The following is a 19,863-nucleotide window of genomic DNA, read 5'->3' as shown; positions in this document are numbered from 1 at the left end:
ACAATTTATGTTCCATTTAATAACTTTATGTCATCTAGAAATCTTTCTTTCAGAGGTAATCAAGCCACTGCAGTCAAAGAAGATTGTGTTTCAAGTACAACATCCTACAAAAGACTCATTGAAATTTGCAAGCAGCGGATTGGAAATGATTTTGCATTGTAAGTTAAATCTTTTGTTTTGAAGTAACTATATAGTTGGGGTTTTAAACCTTTTTTGGCCATTACCCCATCTTCTACCTCCTCTTCCCAGGGCAGTTACCTTCACAACTAGCACTTCTGTAATTGAAGCAACAAGCATTGTATATGAAAGTGGTTGTCATTCAAGCCCACCCTCACTGAATCCCCCCACAACCCCTCAAGTCACCACACACCATTGCCATACACCCAAGTCCTGAACCCCAAATCCCCCACCCAAACCTCACTTGAGGGAAGGCCCCCCAAGGAATTTTGGTAGAATTTTTGTCACAGAGAGAAATACAGGTTGAACCTCTTTAATCTGGCAACATTGGGACCTGGCCATTACCAGACCACAGAAAATGCCAGAAAACAGAAATTGACCCAGAAAGGAGCTTCCACACAATTGGATAGTGCCTGGGTGGCATTAGTGTTAAGTCCATCATCAGAAACTTTGTTGCAACTTTGACGGACAAATCAGTGGATTGCTCTCGCCTGCAGTAGAGCGAAATCACAGACAATGTCCGGTGGTTTGATGCCGGATCTGGAGCAACAGCGCTGCCAGCCACAAATGTTACCACTCTACACCATATAGTTTTCTGCACTGTTTTTTTTTTCTTCTTCTTTTTTATGCATGCAGCAATTAATACACTACACTGCTATTTTTTCCTTTCAACTTTGCTACACATGGTGATATCACACTCGTGGCATGCTGACCACGTACTAGCTACTGCATGACTTGACTGCCCAACCACATCAACAGTATGGACAACAACACAGGCATGCCCAACAGATTTTGCCTGATTAAGGCACTGCCCAACAACACGTGTGGATGTGGCTCAAGGGAACCTTCTATGTAAATTATGCTTGACCCCTAATCTTGCTTGCTCATTCCACATACATATTGCTGTGTTATCAAAGGTAGAACAAAGCTTAAAACAGAAAATAATACAACCATTAATGCTTCCAAACAAGGTTTTTATTGTTACATCAGAAGTACCCCCAGATGGAGACGCCTCAATATCGTGGGCAAAGGTTTTTCATGGTATAAGCAACCAGTACAGGGCAGATTCATCAGCATTATACACTTGTTATGGAGATAAGTTTTCCACTGCCTTTAATGTGCAGATTCATCAACAAGCTTTGTCGAAGCTTTGTGACGAATAGTTAATGAAATGAATGACCATCAGTTGGTAGTTGGCTTTGGTGGACTCTTGTTACTAGTGTTGTTTTATTTTTATCATCAAGGCAGCCAGCCGGCTCATACACTCTCTTGCCCTTTACATATTGCTGTTGGTTGTTTAGTAGAGAATTGGAGTCTTATCGATTCTTTTAATACGACCTTACGCTACAAGCTTCCATGTTAGCATTACGCTTTTCACCACACACACTGTGTACTGTAATTCCACTTTTCCACTTAAACTTGTGTAACCATCTTTGCGAATATTCACAGATTTAGTCCTCTGTGAAAAACTTTGGCCTACTTAGTAAGCATCTTCCCAGAAATGCTTGCACCTTCATTACATGGGAGTTTAAACCACTTTAAATTTGCACTGTCTAATTCTGTACTCTTGGCACCTTTGAAAGTTTTCCAAAACTTTGAAATTTTTGAAAATTTTTCTATATTTCATCTCTAGCAAAAAACTGATTATAAGACACTATCAAGACTGTTAATTAGCTTGGCTGCAATGTAAACAGATTCTGGCACCTTGGTGCTGCTAACAGCACCACTATGGTTGCAGCAGATTCAAAATGTGCCTGACCATGGGAGTTGCCAGTCCACAGAGTGCCAGATTAGAGAGGTACAGCTTGTACTGACATTTACATTCGTGTTACATTATAATCAGTCTGTTATGCAAATGTTTGTTATATTGATCATGATGTACGTTTTATTTTTTATGAAAATATGTTTTCCTCTCCACCCTTTACCCCTATGGAAAGGTCCATATTATGTCATTGAGGGTAGTTTACCCCAGGTTGAGAATCTCTACTATTTTAGAAGTGATGAAATAATGATTATCATGAGAATAATGGTAAAGTGAATGTGAGAATATATACTTAGGATAGACAACTGGGGACCTTATATTCCATGATGAGGTTATCTAGCCTCATAATCTTTACCATTTTGGTGCTATGAACATAGGAGGGTGCTATAAATGTTAATCTGCAAATTTAATTTCCTATTATAGGTTTGATTCCACTCACACCCTAGTCACTGTTGCCATGCCATAGGTGGGAGCCCAAGCAAAGGATGAGTCACTAGAACTGTCTAGAGGCCTCAGTAACTTGTTAGTAACCACAATGGACAGTTGTGTGCCTTCTCTAGGGAATTATCACATCTGTTGTGATCATTGCCTCTTGTGCCTATTACCATACCCCTAATATCCATGAATAAGATGAGCCAGTCTGGCAGATATTGTCTTTTTCATAAAGAAGGAATGCATAACTCCTTATCCCTATGAAAATTAGTTTTTCTTCACTTAATCATATAAACAAGAGTTTTTTTGTTTTTTTTTTACATACTTAAAGATGGCCAAACTGGTAATTGATATGTTTTAATGATTTTGCTGGCTTTTGCACTCTGGGAGATGCCAAATAAATCTATTGCCCACCAATAGGGAAAAACAGAATAGTAGAGTGGAAGGCACCTCCCACACTCTCCTTTCCCTTCAGCTCATCTGACAGCAGGAAAAAGGGCTCAGAAGAAACAGTGTAGCATAGTGTATACTGCCATGGAAATGTATTAGAAAAATGGGAATGGGAAGAGTTCCCCACAGTAAGTACTGCTTCTCTGGGCTGACCCTAACAAAAAACTTAGAAGCTGCACTAATTCTTGAAGCAAGACTATTTACTGGTAACAGATATTGAAATATTTGTCTAGCATTGATTTGAAGGTATTGATAATGTTGGTATTTATTACACTTGATTGTCATTTACTCCACTTAGGCAGCAAAGAGAAACAGCATAGGTTGGTGAGTAAGATTTGTTAGCCCATATGGTAGGATCTCATTGTAGGTGCTCTATTGATGAAAAAACATTTGCCCATGTGCCATTACATCTCCTTCCTTTTATATTCATACCATTATATCTGGTCATTGAATTTATCCAGGATGAAGAAATTTGCAAGTCTTTTTTTTCATACTTAAGTAGCGTAGATAAGGTAGGATTAGGTAAGGTAGCGCCAGGAAATGGACAAAGAAAGACACACTCACTCACACATATATATACATGTATGCACTAACACATATTTTTTTTTTTTTTTTTTTTTTTTTTTTTTTTTGCTGTCTCCCGCGTTTGCGAGGTAGCGCAAGGAAACAGACGAAAGAAATGGCCCAACCCACCCCCATACACATGTATTTACATACGTCCACACATGCAAATATACATACCTACACAGCTTTCCATGGTTTACCCCAGACGCTTCACATGCCCTGATTCAATCCACTGACAGCACGTCAACCCCGGTATACCACATCGATCCAATTCACTCTATTCCTTGCCCTCCTTTCACCCTCCTGCATGTTCAGGCCCCGATCACACAAAATCTTTTTCACTCCATCTTTCCACCTCCAATTTGGTCTCCCACTTCTCCTCGTTCCCTCCACCTCCGACACATGTATCCTCTTGGTCAATCTTTCCTCATTCATTCTCTCCATGTGCCCAAACCATTTCAAAACACCCTCTTCTGCTCTCTCAACCACGCTCTTTTTATTTCCACACATCTCTCTTATCCTTACATTACTTACTCGATCAAACCACCTCACACCACACATTGTCCTCAAACATCTCATTTCCAGCACATCCATCCTCCTGCGCACAACTCTATCCATAGCCCACGCCTCCCAACCATACAACATTGTTGGAACCACTATTCCTTCAAACATACCCATTTTTGCTTTCCGAGATAATGTTCTCGACTTCCACACATTCTTCAAGGCTCCCAGGATTTTCGCCCCCTCCCCCACCCTCTGATCCACTTCCGCTTCCATGGTTCCATCCGCTGCCAGATCCACTCCCAGATATCTAAAACACTTTACTTCCTCCAGTTTTTCTCCATTCAAACTTACCTCCCAATTGACTTGACCCTCAACCCTACTGTACCTAATTACCTTGCTCTTACACATATATGTACATAAATATATATACACATACATTTACATATATACACATGTACTTATTCACACTTCCTTGCCTTCATCCAAAGAAGATAACTTATACATTCTCTTCTTTTCCCACCACACCTGGTCACCGCCCCCTACGTCAGTTCTGTAGTACTAGGAAACGGATGAAGAAATGTCACTTTTACTCACATCCATACACAAGCTGTCATGTGTAATGCACTGAAACCAAAGTCCCCTAGCCACATCAGGCCTCACAGACCTTTCCATGGATTTCCCTGGACATTTCACATGCTCTGGTTCACTGCATTGACAGCATGTTGACCTCAGTATACCACATTGTTTCAATTCACTCTATTCCATGCACGGCTTTCACCCTCCTGCACATTCAGTCCCCAACCTCTCAAAATCTTTTTCACTCCATCTATTACTCTCCAATTTCACCTCCTCGTTCTCCATGTCCCCTCCACATCTGACACATGTATCCTTTTTGTCAACCTTTCATCACTCATTCTTTCCATATGTCCAAACCATTACACCACACTGTCTTCTGCTCTCTCTACCACACTCTTTTTATTTCCACACTTCTCTCTTGCCCTTTCATTTATTACTCTATTATGCCACCTCACACAACATATTGTTCTCAATCATGTCATTTCCAACACATCCACACCTCACAACCATGTAATATTGTTGGAACAACTATTCCTCATTTTTGCTCCGAGATAACATCCTATCTTTCCACACATTCTTCACCGCTCCCAGAACATTTACCCCCTTCCCTACCCTATGACTCACTTCTGCTTCCATGGTTCCATTTGCTGCCAAGTTCACTCTAACATATCTAAAACACTTCACGTCCTCCAATTTTTCTCCATTCAAGCTTACATCCCAACTAACCTGTCCCTCAACCGTGATGAACCTAATAACCTTGCTTTTATTCACATTTACTCTCAACTTTCTCCTTCCCCAGACTTCCAAACTTAGTCACCAAAATCTGTAGTTTCTTACTCCAGTTAGCCACAAGTGCTGTATCATTGACACATAACAACTGACACTTCCCAGTCCTTCTCATCCCCAACAGATTGCATACTTGCCCCTCTCTCCAAGATTCTTGCATTTACCTCCCTTACTACACCCCATCCATAAACAAATTAAACAACCATGGTGACATCACACATCCTTGCTGCAGACTGACCTTCACTGGGAACCATTCAGTCCTCTCTCCTCCTACTCTTACACATGCCTTACAACCTTAATAAAAACTTCTTATTCCCAGGAACATACTTCCCACACCTCACATTTCCAGCAACATACTTCCCACACCATATATTCTTAAGACCTTCCACGAAGCTTGTCTATCAACCCTATCATATGCCTTCTCCAGATCCATAATTGCTACATACAAATTCATCTGTTTTGTAAGTATGTCTCTCACACATTCTTCAAAGGAAACACCTGATCCACACATCCTTTACCACTTCTGGAACCACACTGCTCCTCCCCAGTCTAATGCTCTGTACATGCCTTCACCCTCTTAATCAGTACGGTGTGGTGCTTTTGATTTGGGACAGTATACTCGAAAGTTAAAAGATTGGCAAAAAGCAAGTAAAATTATTGTTATATTGGCATAGAGCAAATAAAATCATCGCTTATCTTTCCCAGGTGCTTCCTTGATAAGGCAGAAACCAATGAATGAGTTTGAAAAAATTAAGTAAAAGTTTGTATGATGAGGTAAGCCTAAAGCTGATGTGAAAAGTGGGAAACTGTCCTCTTAAACATTTCTTATTTACAGACCTGATATATGCTCTGCCCTTCGTGAGGTCCGCATCCAGAACAATAACAGCTTATCAGGAATTAGCACAGAAAAAATTGTAGAACGTGTGAAGCTCCAGTTGCGATCTCGCCGTCCTGGTTCTGGCCAGGCTTCAGTTGCTCCTTGGGTAGGGCTCACTCAGGGCTCAGGAGCCAGTACTTCTGGACCAGAATGGCAGGGTCCTTCAATTGAAGAGGGCACAAAAATAGAAGAATCATGTTCAATATGCCTAGAAGCTCTCATTGCTAGTCCTACAGTTCCACTTCAGTGTCAACATGTGTTCCATGAAAAATGTATCAAGGACTGGCTAAGGCGACAGTCTAACTGCCCCATATGTCGTACATTTGCCCTAATGACTGATGAGTACCCATCTCTCACTCATGCTTAAAATATAATGAGCATTATGAGAGAAAAATATACTCAAGAAAAGTCCACAAGAAAAGCACCTTCAACATGTCACATTTGTGACATGTGCCTTTCATTAACAAAAAAAAAAATCTATCATACTTTACATGTATTTATTTTTATTTTGGAATAAACCTTACAAACTGTCAGTTCTTTTTGAAGGTAGACTTTTCAGAACTCTCATTTTTATTTTTTCTTTGAAATATGCATGCCTGTAATTATGTGAATTAGAGCAATTAGCATGCAAGATCAGATGCTGTTTGGGGAACGCTGTTTCTTGTGATCATTACTTTGGGTATAGAATTTTTCCCAGTTGTGTTATTTGAGCACAATTACAGAGTTAATATACCTTACCAAAACATAAATATGTGGCATATTTTTCTATAATTGCTAGTGTAGTTTTTATGTTAAGAATGCTGACAATTGTACATTTTAAGAAATAGTAAAATCGAAGAATAAATCTTTATTAAGACAGATTAATGTCTTGAGTTATTTAATATTCCATATATGTGGAATGCAGTTAAAAAAAAAAAATTTATGCATATGTGTGAACACTTCCCATAATTATTATTAATTGCTTAGAGACTTGAGGTTAGCTTTCTCGTAGCCCTATCTTTAAGACCAAAATTGTACCTTCATTTGTATTAAAGAGTGAATATATATTTTATTTACCAAGCAAGAAGCTGGCCCTTTTACTACATTTTAAACAGGGTTATACATGCAGAAGTAATCAAAGTAAAGGTTCATCTGCTTTAACCCAAGAAAGACTATTCTCAGCTGTTGCAGATTCCCCATACGAACACACGTTGTAACAGTTGCAGGACAATTTTTTCCAGACATTTGATGGATCCTATGCTTCCTTCACTGAGTTGTTGACTGGTTGGTAAGGATATTTAATGTATGTACAGCTCATGGTGAAGTGCCTGAGGATGGGCAGAATGCATGCATAGTGCCATTATACAAAGGCAAAGGGGATAAAGGTGAGTGTTCAAATTACAGAGGTATAAGTTTGTTGAGTATTCCTGGGAAATTATATAGGAGGGTATTGATTGAGAGGGTGAGGGCATGTACAGAGCATCAGATTGGGGAAGAGCATGGTGGTTTCAGGAGTGGTAGAGGATGTGTGGATCAGGTGTTTGCTTTGAAGAATGTTTCTGAGAAATACTTAGAAAAACAAATGGATTTGCATGTAGCATTTATGGATTTGGAGAAGGCATATGATAAGAGTTGATAGAGGTGCTCTGTTGAAGGTATTGAGAATATATGGTGTGGGAGGCAAGTTGCTAGAAGCAGTGAAAAGTTTTTATCGAGGATGTAAGGCTTGTTTCGAGTAGGAAGACAGGAAAGTGATTGGTTTTCAGTGAATGTCGGTTTGTGGCAGGGGTGCGTAATGTCTACTTGGTTCTTTAATTTGTTTTTGGGTGGGGTTGTTAGGGAGGTGAATGCAAGAGTTTTGGAGAGAAGGGCAAGTATGCAGTCTGTTGTGGATGAGAGGGCATGTGAAGTGAGTCAGTTGTTGTTTGCTGATGATACAGCACTGGTGGCTGATTCAGGTGAGAAATTGCAGAAGCTGGTGACTGAGTTTGGTAAAGTGTATGACAGAAGAAAGCTGAGAGTAAATGTGAATAAGAGCAAGGCTATTAGGTACAGTAGGGTTGAGGGACAAGTCAATTGGGAGGTAAGTTTGAATGGAGAAAAACTGGAGGAAGTGGTTTTAGATATCTGGGAGTGGATTTGGCAGCAGATGGAACCATGGAAGCGAAAGTGAGTCACAGGGTGGAGGAGGGCGCAAAAGTTCTGGGAACATTGAAAAATGTCTGCAATGCGAGAACATTATCTCAGAAAGCATAAATGGGTATGTTTGAAGGAATAGTGGTTCCAACAATGTTATATGATTGCGAGGCGTGGGCTATAGATAGGGTTGTGTGGAGAAGGGTGGATGTGTAGGAAATGAGATGTTTGAGGACAATATGTGGTGTGAGGTGGTTTGATCGAGTAAGTAATGAAAGGGTAAGAGAGATGTGTGGTAATAAAAAGAGTGTGGTTGAGAGAGCAGAAGAGGGTGTTTTGAAATGGTTTGTTCACATGGAGAGAATGAGTGAAGAAAGATTGACAAAAAGGATATATGTGTCAGAGGTAAAGGGAACTAGAAGAAGCAGGAGACCAAATTGGAGGTGGTAGGATGGAGTGAAAAAGATTTTGAGTGATTGGAGCCTGGACATACAGGAGGGTGAAAGGCATGCAAGGAATAGAGTGAATTGGAATAATGTGGTATACTAGGGTGGACGTGCTGTCAATGGATTGAACCAAGGCATGTGAAGCATCTGAGGTAAACCATGGAAAGTTTTGTAGGGCCTGGATGTGGAAAGGGAGCTGTGGTTTCAGTGTATTACACATGACAGCTGGAGACTGAATTTGAATGAATGTGGCCTTTTTTTCTTTTCCTAGCGCTTCCTCGCCCGCATGCGTAAGGGGGATGCTATTTCTTGTGTGGCAGGGTGGGGATGGGAATGGATGAAGGCAGCAAGTATGAAGATGTACATGTGTATATATGTATATGTCTGTGTATGTATATGTATGTATACGTTGAAATGTATAGGTATGTATGTGTGTGTGTGTGTGTGTGTGTGGGCGTTTATTTATATACATGTGTATGTGGGAGGGTTGGGCCATTCTTTCGTCTGTTTCCTTGTGCTACCTTGCTAATGTTTGAGACGGTGATTAAGTATAATGATAATACGTGTGTGTGTGTGTAGATAAATCACAAAAGAATATGCAATTCAAGAACCTTTGTGATTATTCACATCTTCTGGGATAGCGAGGTGATGAACTGATGTATGTTTTATGTGACAAGACATGCAAGTCATGTTATCTCATCAAGTGAGGGTTAAGTAAGAGATGTGACCACCACAGGCAAGTTTCAGGTCATGGATTAACTCAAAACCTTGCACATTCTAAAAGTTCCTTTAATTATGCAAGGATCTAACTTATATTTGCCTAGACTGATGTTAAGATAATCATGAAAGCCGTATTTAATAATGCTACGTTTTATGATATTTCTATCTACAACTGAGTTGATAAAATTTTATGAAAGTTATTCCACTCAATAGGGTGGCTGGAGTCACACTTGCAGGAATAGTGCACTTGATTCTTGTCCAACATGTTCCCTATACAGTTGCTGCTTTATTCTAAATTTTTTTCCACTTTGTCGCATGTAAACTTTGCTGCAATTTTTGCACAGCATCTAGTAAACACAATTATTTGAATTTTTTAGTAAGTTTATGGGCAAGTTTTTCACAAAATTTAAGAGTAAAATCATCAGGTGTTCATGTTGAGCAAGAGTCAAGAACTTTAATTCAACAAAACAAGACTTCAGTCATTCTGTTAACTGGAACAATGCTCAGAATATTGTCACCTGTCATTCAGATTTACATAGAAATACCACAGAATTTAACATTATTAAGCACAGTGATAGAATGTGTCAGAAAAATGTGTGGCATGCAGAAGATGGGAGATGGGCAGGTGATAGAGGGTAGTGAGTGGTGGGATAATGAGTTAAAGTTGCTAGTGAAAGAAAAAAAGAGGTGTATGGGTAGTATAGTGTCCGCAATAAACCTCGTCTTCCTCACCATACATTTTAGTACTTTATTATCTCTCCTCTGACCTTGAGTACCATCTGTAGATGTCTGGGCATGGAATTGGCAAGGTTCCTGAAGTATTCTAGGTCCACGTTTTGGGTCCATTCGGTCTTGATATCCTGTAAAAGGTGAGACATTGATGAAGTATTGCAGGAAGCAACCACCTGATCATATGCTCTAAGCACCTAGTGTGCCTAGAAATCTCATGTGTACCCATATTTTCTTGCTTTCAGGTGAGAATTGGGGCTTTTTCCTCCTTAGAAAGGTAAGGACCAACCATCCAGAAGTGCAGGTGGAAGAAAAACAGCACCCAGAAGTGAAATTTTCAAAATGAAGTGGCAGCCTGGAAGAGTAAAGAAAGAACATCCTTCCAAGATAGCTTGAGGCATCCTGAAGTGGGTTGCTGGTACTCATACCATAAGAAAGACTGATCTCAGCAACCAAATGTACAATGATTTCACCCTGAGGGAATCATATGCTTGCAACCACAATAAATCTGAGCCATGTAGTTCTTTGGAAAATATATAGGGGCAGAAATTTTTTGAGGGACAATGTACTTAAAGAGAAGATTTGCAAATGATTGTGAAATGTAGAAGAGAAAGTGAAAGATCAAGAGAAAGGTGCAAGGGCTGAAAAAGAGGGCAAATAAGAGTTGGAGTGAGTAAGTTTCAATAAACTTCAGGGAAAATGAACGTTTTGGTAGATTAAGAAAAACAAAAGAGCAAATGAGAATATTGGTGAACAGGGCAAATGAGAAAATGGTAACAGGTGGTGATAAAATGAAGAGATGGATTGAATATTTGAAGGATTGTAGAATGTTTGATGACAGGATGGCATATGTAGGGTGTTTGGGTTGGGAGGTACACGAAGTAAGAGAGTCATGGAAAGCGGGTCAGTGAAAAGGGAAGAAATGGTGAAAACTATGGGTAAGTTGAATTACTTAAGAAAGGGAGTGATGCATTGTTGATGGGTTAGGATTTTCATTTTATGTATGGATCATGGTGAGGTGCCTGAGGATTGGTAGAATGCATGCATAGTGCCATTGAATAAAGGCTAGGGGGACAGATGAGTGTTCAAACTACAACAGTTTGTTCAGTGCAGCTGATAAATTGTTCAGGAGAGTGGTGGCAGAGGGCCAACAGTTTGTTCAGTGCAGCTGATAAAGTGTTCAGGAGAGTGGTGACAGAGGGCAAATGAATGTCCAGAGCATCAGATTGAAAAGGAACACTGTGGTTTCAGGATTGGTAAAGGATGTGTGGATTAGGTGTTTAAATATTGTGTGAGAAATACTTAAAGAAACAAAAGGATCTCTACATGCCATTTATGGATCTGGAGCAAGCATATGATAGGGTTGATGGAGATGCTTCAAGGTAGGTCTTATGAATAATGCAGTGGGAGGAAAGCTATTAGAAGTCATGGCAAGTGGTTAGGTGAAAAGAGAAGAGGTAGTGAAAGCTTTGTGTAAGATGAAATAAGGCAATACAAGTGTTTCAATTATACAGGTATTAAAAATTCATTGAGTGTATTACCTGGTATGGAAGGTGTATTGAAAGAGTTGTTATTGAGAGGGTGGTGACATACACAAAACATCAGACTTGGGAAGAACAATCTGGTTGTGGGAGTGGTAAAGTATGTGTAGGTCAAGCTTGTGCATCAAAGATTGTGTGAGAAATGTTTAGAGAAACAGAAAGATTTGTATTGTGGCATTTATGGATATGGAGATAGTATATGACAGTTGATAGAGTTGCCTTGTGGAAGATGTTACAAAGAATATATGGTGGGAAAGGAAGCTTTCAGAAGCAGTTTCTATTTCATCAAGTGAGTAAGGCATGTATGCAAATAGTTAAAGAGGTGGGTGGGTAGAATGCTATCAGAATAAGTAAGTGGTCAGTGAACAGTTCAATGTTGCATTTTGCAGGTGTCTTGTGTGAAGTGCAAAAGGTATTGTGCGGTGAAGTTAGCCACAGGGTGCTAAGGGATGAGTCTAGTTGTTTGGTTGCAAAGGTTAATGATGAAAGGATGCAGTTGGCTTATTAGAAGTGTACCCCAGATCTTTAGTGTTATGCAGCTTAAACAATATCCATCCTATCACAACTGATGACATACCCTTCACTCCCAGTGACATTTGCAAAGTAAATATGACCTAAAATAACTCACTAAAGAGAACTTGAGGCTTCTACATAAAATAATTTAGCCCAACTGCAATCCAGGTTCTTTCTGATATCTTCAATCACTCCTTGCTTCACAATAAAATCCCAAACATCTTGAAGGCTGCCACCATTGTACCAATTTTGAAATCCTCCAACTCCCTCTCCTTGTACTAGTACCAGTTTTGAAACTCTCCAAGCCATCCAACTCCCCCTCCTTGTACTGCCCTCTATTACTGCTATCTACAGCACATGGAAAATTGATCCACAACAGAACTGAGGAAAATATCTCACTCTGTTACACAACATGGCTTTATACCCAACCTTTCCATTACTACACACAATACATCTTGGATGGCTTCAACAACTTCAATCACCCTGCATGATAATAATGGCAATAGACATCAACAATGCATTTGACACTGTTCCCTGACATCTCACACAAAAAATACTCAGCACCATCTCCACAACAGTGACAAAAAGAGGTTTGCCAACTTCATAGCAGGCCATCAAGACTGAGTCATTCCAAAAAGCTTCACCTATAAAATCCTTAAACTCTACAACTGAGTTCCCCATGGAGCAGTTCCCTCTCCTACTCTCTTCAGTCTCTTCCTGTATGTCATAACCTTCAGTCACTCTACACACAGCATGAAGTTCCTCTCACATGCAAAATATCACAACATCTTGACAAATGGAGCACTGACTTACTCAGAACAGAATGTCTACATCTCCACAGGAGTCTTCAGGAACCCTTTTAATGCCAGACAGAAATGAATCTAATCTGCCCCCACTGATCACCAAGAATGGTTAACTGCTCTTACTCAACAAAACTCAAGCTTTTCTGGGCATCACAAGAGCAACAAACTAAACACCCTCAGACCACAACACTCATTGGTACAAGAGTTGAACAAAAAATATCGCATAGTATTTTTTTATAAACAATCCCCTCGTTTGTCAAGTCATCCACTCTGTCTAAATCCAAATGCAACAAAGCTGCAAACCACACAAAATGGAGCTTTCAAGAACAATCACTACCTGCTTAAGAACCCCTCAGCACCTATACAATGAAACAAAGATTCTCCCAATACAAAACCATGGCAGCATGCTCAGCAATCAGTTCTTTGCAGTAACCCTAGACTTTTATCCAAACCATTCCATAACTAGACACCATCAAGAAGACAAAAAACTGACCCCTGCCTCACACTTCGGACACCTACACTCAAAAGACCCCTCCTCCCCTAGTAAGCAAAAAATTATGATGCTTACACACACCAGAATGACCCAACAAGCACTAAACAACTGTTCTCCCAAACCAATCTTAAACACCACCCCAACAGGAATAAACCATCAGAAACAACACTTCCCAAACATATATGAATTATTCTTTCCCTTTGTGCTCTGGACACCACTCATCACCTTAACAATACAAACACCATTTCGGCATATCACATGACCCCTCATGCCCATGATGCAACAACCAATATGAAAACACTAAACATTTACTCCTTAATTACCTGGCACTCTACCAAAAAAGACACATGTACATCATCGCATTTTATACCTATGGTCCCTTACGGTAGATGTGGTCAACATCCTACGCACTATGGGAGTCCTCCAGAAGATAAGAGGAAGGTTTCCAATTTCCCCCTTTAGCAAGGTAGTAACAGGAACAGGCAATCAGCAGCCCCATTTGCCCATCCACTCTCCAGCCATCATCTATGATGCCCAACAACCTGAGTCCATCATCCACAGTCTAGCCTGACAGACCATTCCCAGGTTTTCCCTGACCACACCATAAGCCCTGATTCAGCCCTGTAAGTATGTTGCCACCTGTACACCACATCCCCTCAATTCATTCTATCCCAAGCATGACTCTTACCTTCCTGACTCTTCAGGCCCTGATTTCTTCAAAGCCTCTTTCACTTTTTACTTCCATCTCCTATTCAGTCTACCCTTGTTCCTTCCACTTCTGACACTTATACACTGTAGTTATTCTCTCTTTTCTCATCCTCTCCATTTGCTCAAATCATTTCAGCACATCCTCGTCAGCTTTCTTCATCATATGCTGCTTAGTACCACACATCTCTCTTACAGTGTCATTCCTTGCACAGTCAACCCATCTTACACCACCACCACAGCATATGATTTACAGTATGTCCACCCTCATCCATTCTTTTACAATATTGGCCTAAGTCTCATGTACATACAACACTGTTAGGACTACTATACCTTCAAACATTCCCATCTTGTCCTAACTGATAATAGCCTCTCATTTCACACACTTTTCAAAGCATCCAGGGCCTTAGCTCCCCCTTTTCTCATCCCATGACTCACTTTAGCCGTAATGCTTCCATCCACTGCCATGTTCATTTCCATGAACCTGAAATAACATTTTTTCCCATTCAAATTCACACTCAAACCTTGCCTATGTGCTACACCTCCTTACCTTACTTATGTTCTCATAATTCTAAACATCCTCCTTTTAAACACTCCCAAGCTCTGTCACCAACTTCTACTTTCTTTCTTGAGTCTTCTGCCTGAGCTGTGCTATCAGCAAACAGCAAATAACTCACTTCCCAGGCCCCTACTCACCCAATAGCATATTATAAACTCATCCTCATCTCTAAGACCCTTGCATTTATTTCCCTCATCAAGCAAATTAAGTATCCATGATGACATCACATGCCCCTGATGCAGGCTCTTGTTCATCTGGAAACACTAACCTTCCTCCCTTCCTACTCATACACATGCCATATCCTCCAGGCTGAAACTCCTTACTGCATTTTGTAGCTTTCTTCCCACAACATATATTCGTAGCATCATCAACAAGGTCTCTGTCAGTCATGTCACATTCTTTCTCCAAGTACATAAATGCCATACAAAATTACCTTTCTTTTTCCATGTATTTCTCACATTCTTAAAAAATCTGGTCCACACATCCTCTACCATTACCGCCACCCTAGTCTGATGCTCTGAGATTTTTCACCACTCTCTCAACTGCCATTCCCATTTACCTGCCCAGTTACATTCAATACTTTTACTTCTATCCCCCTTCCTGTTATATAAGGCACTGGAAATGCACTCTGGCAGTCCTCAGGCACCTCATCTTAAAATTATGCCCAACTAACCAATCAACAACATAGCACCAACTTCCTTAAGAAACTCCACTGACATCATATCCACTCCTATCATTTTGTCAAACTCTATATCATTCTTTACATAATAAATGATTGAAAGATGTTAGACCAAATAAGAGCTCTGACTAATTTCTTCACTCTTTTACTTACCCTATTTTTCTTTAAAAAGATGGCCACGACTGGGGCATACTTCGTCTTTGCCATAATGGTCACCATGAAAATAAAAACATTAAAATACTTTTCACTCACAAATGATGTACATGAAAGTCAATGATATCTGTATAACTTTTAATACTTAATTCTAATCTACTTTTTACACAAAATACAATATACTATTGAATTCCATAAAGACAATAACATAATTCATATATTAGGGAACTTACAATCATTTACAAATTTTCATATGTACTACCATCATAGAAGCTAATTATGTTTCATACTTCTGTTCCAGGAGCCATCATATATGCTGGTACTGTAATTAACCTGTATGACGATATGAAATGTAAATCTGCAATCTGGTGTGCATTCTAAATCTTGGAAAGGAATGGGCACCTTAGTGTTCAATGAACCTAAAGCATTATAAATTATTTAGAATACTTAAGGTACTTCAATCTGTATCCAAGACTATGATCTGGATGATCATATAGCAGGGGGCTACAAAACCCACCCCTCCTTGTACTTAACTTTTTAAAAGGGGAAACAGAAGGAGTCATGCAGGGAGTGCTCATCCTAATTAAAGGCTCAGATTGGGGTGTCTAAATGTGTGGATGTAACCAAGATGAGAAAAAAGGAGAGATAGGTAGTATGTTTGAGGAAAGGAATCTGGATGTTTTGGCTCTGAGTGAAACGAAGCTCAAGGGTAAAGGGAAAGAGTGGTTTGGGAATGTCTTGAGGAGCAAAGTCAGGGGTTGGTGAGAGAACAAGAGCAAAGGAAGGAGTAGTACTACTCCTGAAGCAGTTGTGGGAGTATATGATAAGAGTATAAGAAAATAAACTCTAGATTGATATGGGTAAAACTCAAAGTGGATGGAGAGAGATGGGTGATTATTGGTGCCTATGCACCTGGGCATGAGAAGAAAAGATCATGATAGGCAAGTGTTTTGGGAGCAGCTGAGTCAGTGTGTAGCAGCTTTTATGCACAAGAACTGGTTATAGTGATGGGTGATTTGAATGCAAAGGTGAGTAATGTGGCAGTTGAAGGTATAATTGGTGTACATGGAGTGTTCAGTATTGTAAATTGAAATGGTGAAGAGCTTGTAGATTTGTGTGCTGAAAAAGGACTGGTGATTGGGAATACCTGGTTTAAAGAGAGATATACATCAGTATACATGTGTAAGTAGGAGAGATGGCCAGAGAGTGTTATTGGATTATGTGATAATTCACAGGTGTGTGAAAGAGACTTCTGGATATTAATGTCCTGAGATGGGCAGCTGGAGGGATGTCTGAGCATTATCTTGTGAAGGTGAAGATTTGTAAGAGAGAATGTTGGGGTGAAGAGAGTAGTGAGAGTGATTGAGCTTCAAAAGGAGACTTGTGTGAGGAAGTACCAGGAGAGACTGAGTGCAGAATGGCAAAAGGTGAGAGCAAAGGACGTAAGGGAAGTAGGGGGAGGAATGGGATGTATTTAGAGAACCAGTGATGGCCTACACGAAAGATGCATGTGGCATGAGAAAGGTAAGAGGTGGGCAGATAAGAGAGGGTAGTGAGTAGTGGAATGAAGAAGTAAGATTGTTAGTGAAAGAGGCATTTGGGCAATTTTTGCAGGGAAGTAGTGCAAATGACTAGATGTATATAGAAAAAAAAAAAAAAGCGGCAAGAGGGGAATAGAAACGTGCAAGGCGTGAAAAAAAGGACAAATGAGAGTTGGGATGAGACAGTATCATTAAATTTCAGGGAGAATATAAAGATGTTTTAGAAGGAGATAAATAAAGTGCGTAAAACAAGAGAACAAATGGGAACACTGGTGAAGGGGGCTAATTGGGAGGTAATAACAAGTAGTAGTGAAGTGAGGAGATGGTGTTGAATGTGTTTGATGATAGAGTGGCAGATAAAGTGTTTTGGTCGAGGTGGCGTGTGAAGTGAAAGGGTCAAGAAGAATGATTTAGTAAACAGAGAAGAGGTAGTGAAAGCTTTGCAGAAGATGAAACCTGGCAAGGTGAAGTGCCTGAGGATTTGCGGAATGCATGCATAGTGCCATTGTACAAAGGCAAAGGGGATAAAAGTGAGTGTTCAAATTACAGTTTGTTGAGTATTCCCAGGGAATTATATGAGAGGGTATTGATTGAGAGGGTAAAAGCATATACAGAGCATCAGATTGGGGAAGAGCAGTGTGGTTTCAGAAGTGGTAGAGGATGTGTGGATAAGGTGCGTGTTTGAAGAGCTTTGAAGAATGTATGTGAGAACGAAAAACAAATGGATTTGTATGTAGCATTTATGGATCTGGAGAAGGCATATGATAGGGCTGACAGAGATGCTTTGTGGAATGTATTGAGTATATGGTGTGGGAGGTAGGCTGGTAGAAGCAGTGAAAAGTTTTTACCATGGATATAAGACATGTGTACGAGTAGAAAGAGAGGGAAGTGATTGTTTCCCAGTGAATGTCGGTTTGCAGCAGGGGTGCGTGATGTCTCCATGGTTGTTGAATTTGTTTATGGATGGGGTGGGTAGGGAGGTGAATGCAAGAGTTTTGGAGAGAGGGGCAAGTATGCAGTCTGTTGTGGATGAGAGGGTTTGGGAAGCGAGTCAGATGTTCGCTGATAATACAGCACTGGTGGCTGATTCGGGTGAGAAACTGCAGAAGCTGGTGACTGAGTTTGGTAAAGTGTGTGAAAGAAGAAAGCTGAGAGTAAATGTGAATAAGAGTAAAGTTATTAGGTTCAGTAGGGTTGAGGGACAAGTTAATTTGGAGGTAAGTTTGAATGGAGAAAAACTGGAGGAGGTGAAGTGTTTTAGATATGTGGGAGTCAATTTAGCAGCAGATGGAACCATGGAAGCAGAAGTGAGTCACAGTATGGTGGAGAAGGCGAAGGTTATGAGAGCATTGAAGAATAAGTGGAAGGTGAGAATGTTTTCTCAGAGAGCAAAAATGGGTATGTTTGAAGGAATAGTGGTTCCAATAATGTTATATGGTTGCGAGGCATGGGTTATAGATCCCCTAGGGGTTGTGTGGAGGAGAGTGGATGTGTTGGAAATGAAATGTTTGAGGACAATATGTGGTATTAGGTGGTTTGATCGAGTAAATAATGAAAGGGTAAGAGAGATGTGAGGTAATAAAATGAGCAAGGTTGAGATAGCAGAAGAGGGTGTGTTGAAATGGCCTGAACTCTTGGAGAGAACGAGTGAGGAAAGATTGACAAAGAGGATATATGTGTCAGAGATGGAGGGAACAAGGAGGAGTGGGAGACAAAATTAGAGGTGGAAGGATGGAGTGAAAAAGATATTCAGCAATCAATGCCTGAACATACAGGAGGGTGAAAGGCATACAAGGAATAGAGTGAACTGGAACAATGTGGTATACCAGGGTGGACATATTGTCAATGGATTGAAACGGCATGTGAAATGTCTGGGGTAAACCATGGAAAGGTCTGTGGGGCTTGGATGTGGAAATGGAGTTGTGGGTTTGGTGCATTACACATGATAGCTAAAGACTGAGAGTGAACGAATGTGTGGCCTTCTTTTGTCTGTTCCAGGCGCTGTCTCGCAGGGATGCTATTTCGTGTGTGGTGGGGTGGCAATGGGAATGGATAATGGCAGAAAGTATGGATATGTACATGTGTATATATGTATATGTCTGTGTATGTATATGTAAGTATACGTTGAAATGAACAGGTATGTATATGGCCGTGTGTGGGCGTTTATGTATATACATGTGTCTGTATGTTTGATCGAGTAAGTAATGAAAGGGTAATAGAGATGCCTGGTAATAAATAGAATGTGGTTGAGACAGCAGAAGAGGGTGTATTGAATTGGTTTGGTCACATGGAGAGAATGAGTGAGGAAAGATTGACAAAGAGGATATATGTGCCAGAGGTGGAGGGAACGAGAAGTGGGAGACCAAATTGGAGGTGGAATGATGGAGTGAAAAAAGATTTTGAGCGATCGGGGCCTAAACATGCAGGAGGGAGAAAGGCATGCAAGGAATAGAGTGAATTGGAACAATGTGGTATACCAAGGTCGACGTGCTGTCAATGGATTGAACCAGGGCATGTGAAGTGTCTTGAGTTAAACCAGGGAAAGTTTTGTGGGGCCTAGATGTGGAAAGGGAGCTGTGGTTTTGGTGCATTACACATGACAGATAGAGACTGTGTGAACAAACGTGGCCTTTGTTGTCTTTTCCTAGCACTACCTTGCACGCGTGCGGGGGAAGGAGGTTGCCATTTCATGTGTGGTGGGGTGGCAACGGGAATGGCTGAGAGCAGCAAGTATGAAG

General features: G+C 40.4%; 1 protein-coding gene across 1 annotated transcript in view; it reads left to right on the top strand.

Moving 5' to 3' along the window:
- LOC139749260 (uncharacterized) overlaps nt 1-18,272 on the top strand; it is a 481,728-nt gene extending 463,456 nt beyond the window's left edge. Inside the window, exons 50-51 of the mRNA XM_071662996.1 lie at nt 54-158; nt 6,087-18,272. Of these exons, the coding sequence (XP_071519097.1) occupies nt 54-158; nt 6,087-6,495 (514 nt within the window). The 3' untranslated portion in view covers nt 6,496-18,272. The remainder of the gene's footprint in view (nt 1-53; nt 159-6,086) is intronic.
- Nucleotides 18,273-19,863: the final 1,591 nt, after the last annotated feature.

The sequence above is a fragment of the Panulirus ornatus genome, chromosome 6 (genome assembly GCF_036320965.1).
Source record: "Panulirus ornatus isolate Po-2019 chromosome 6, ASM3632096v1, whole genome shotgun sequence".
Taxonomy (NCBI): Eukaryota; Metazoa; Arthropoda; class Malacostraca; order Decapoda; family Palinuridae; genus Panulirus; species Panulirus ornatus.
The sequence above is the reverse complement of the archived record's forward strand: the minus strand, read 5'-3'. Positions and strand labels throughout refer to the sequence as shown.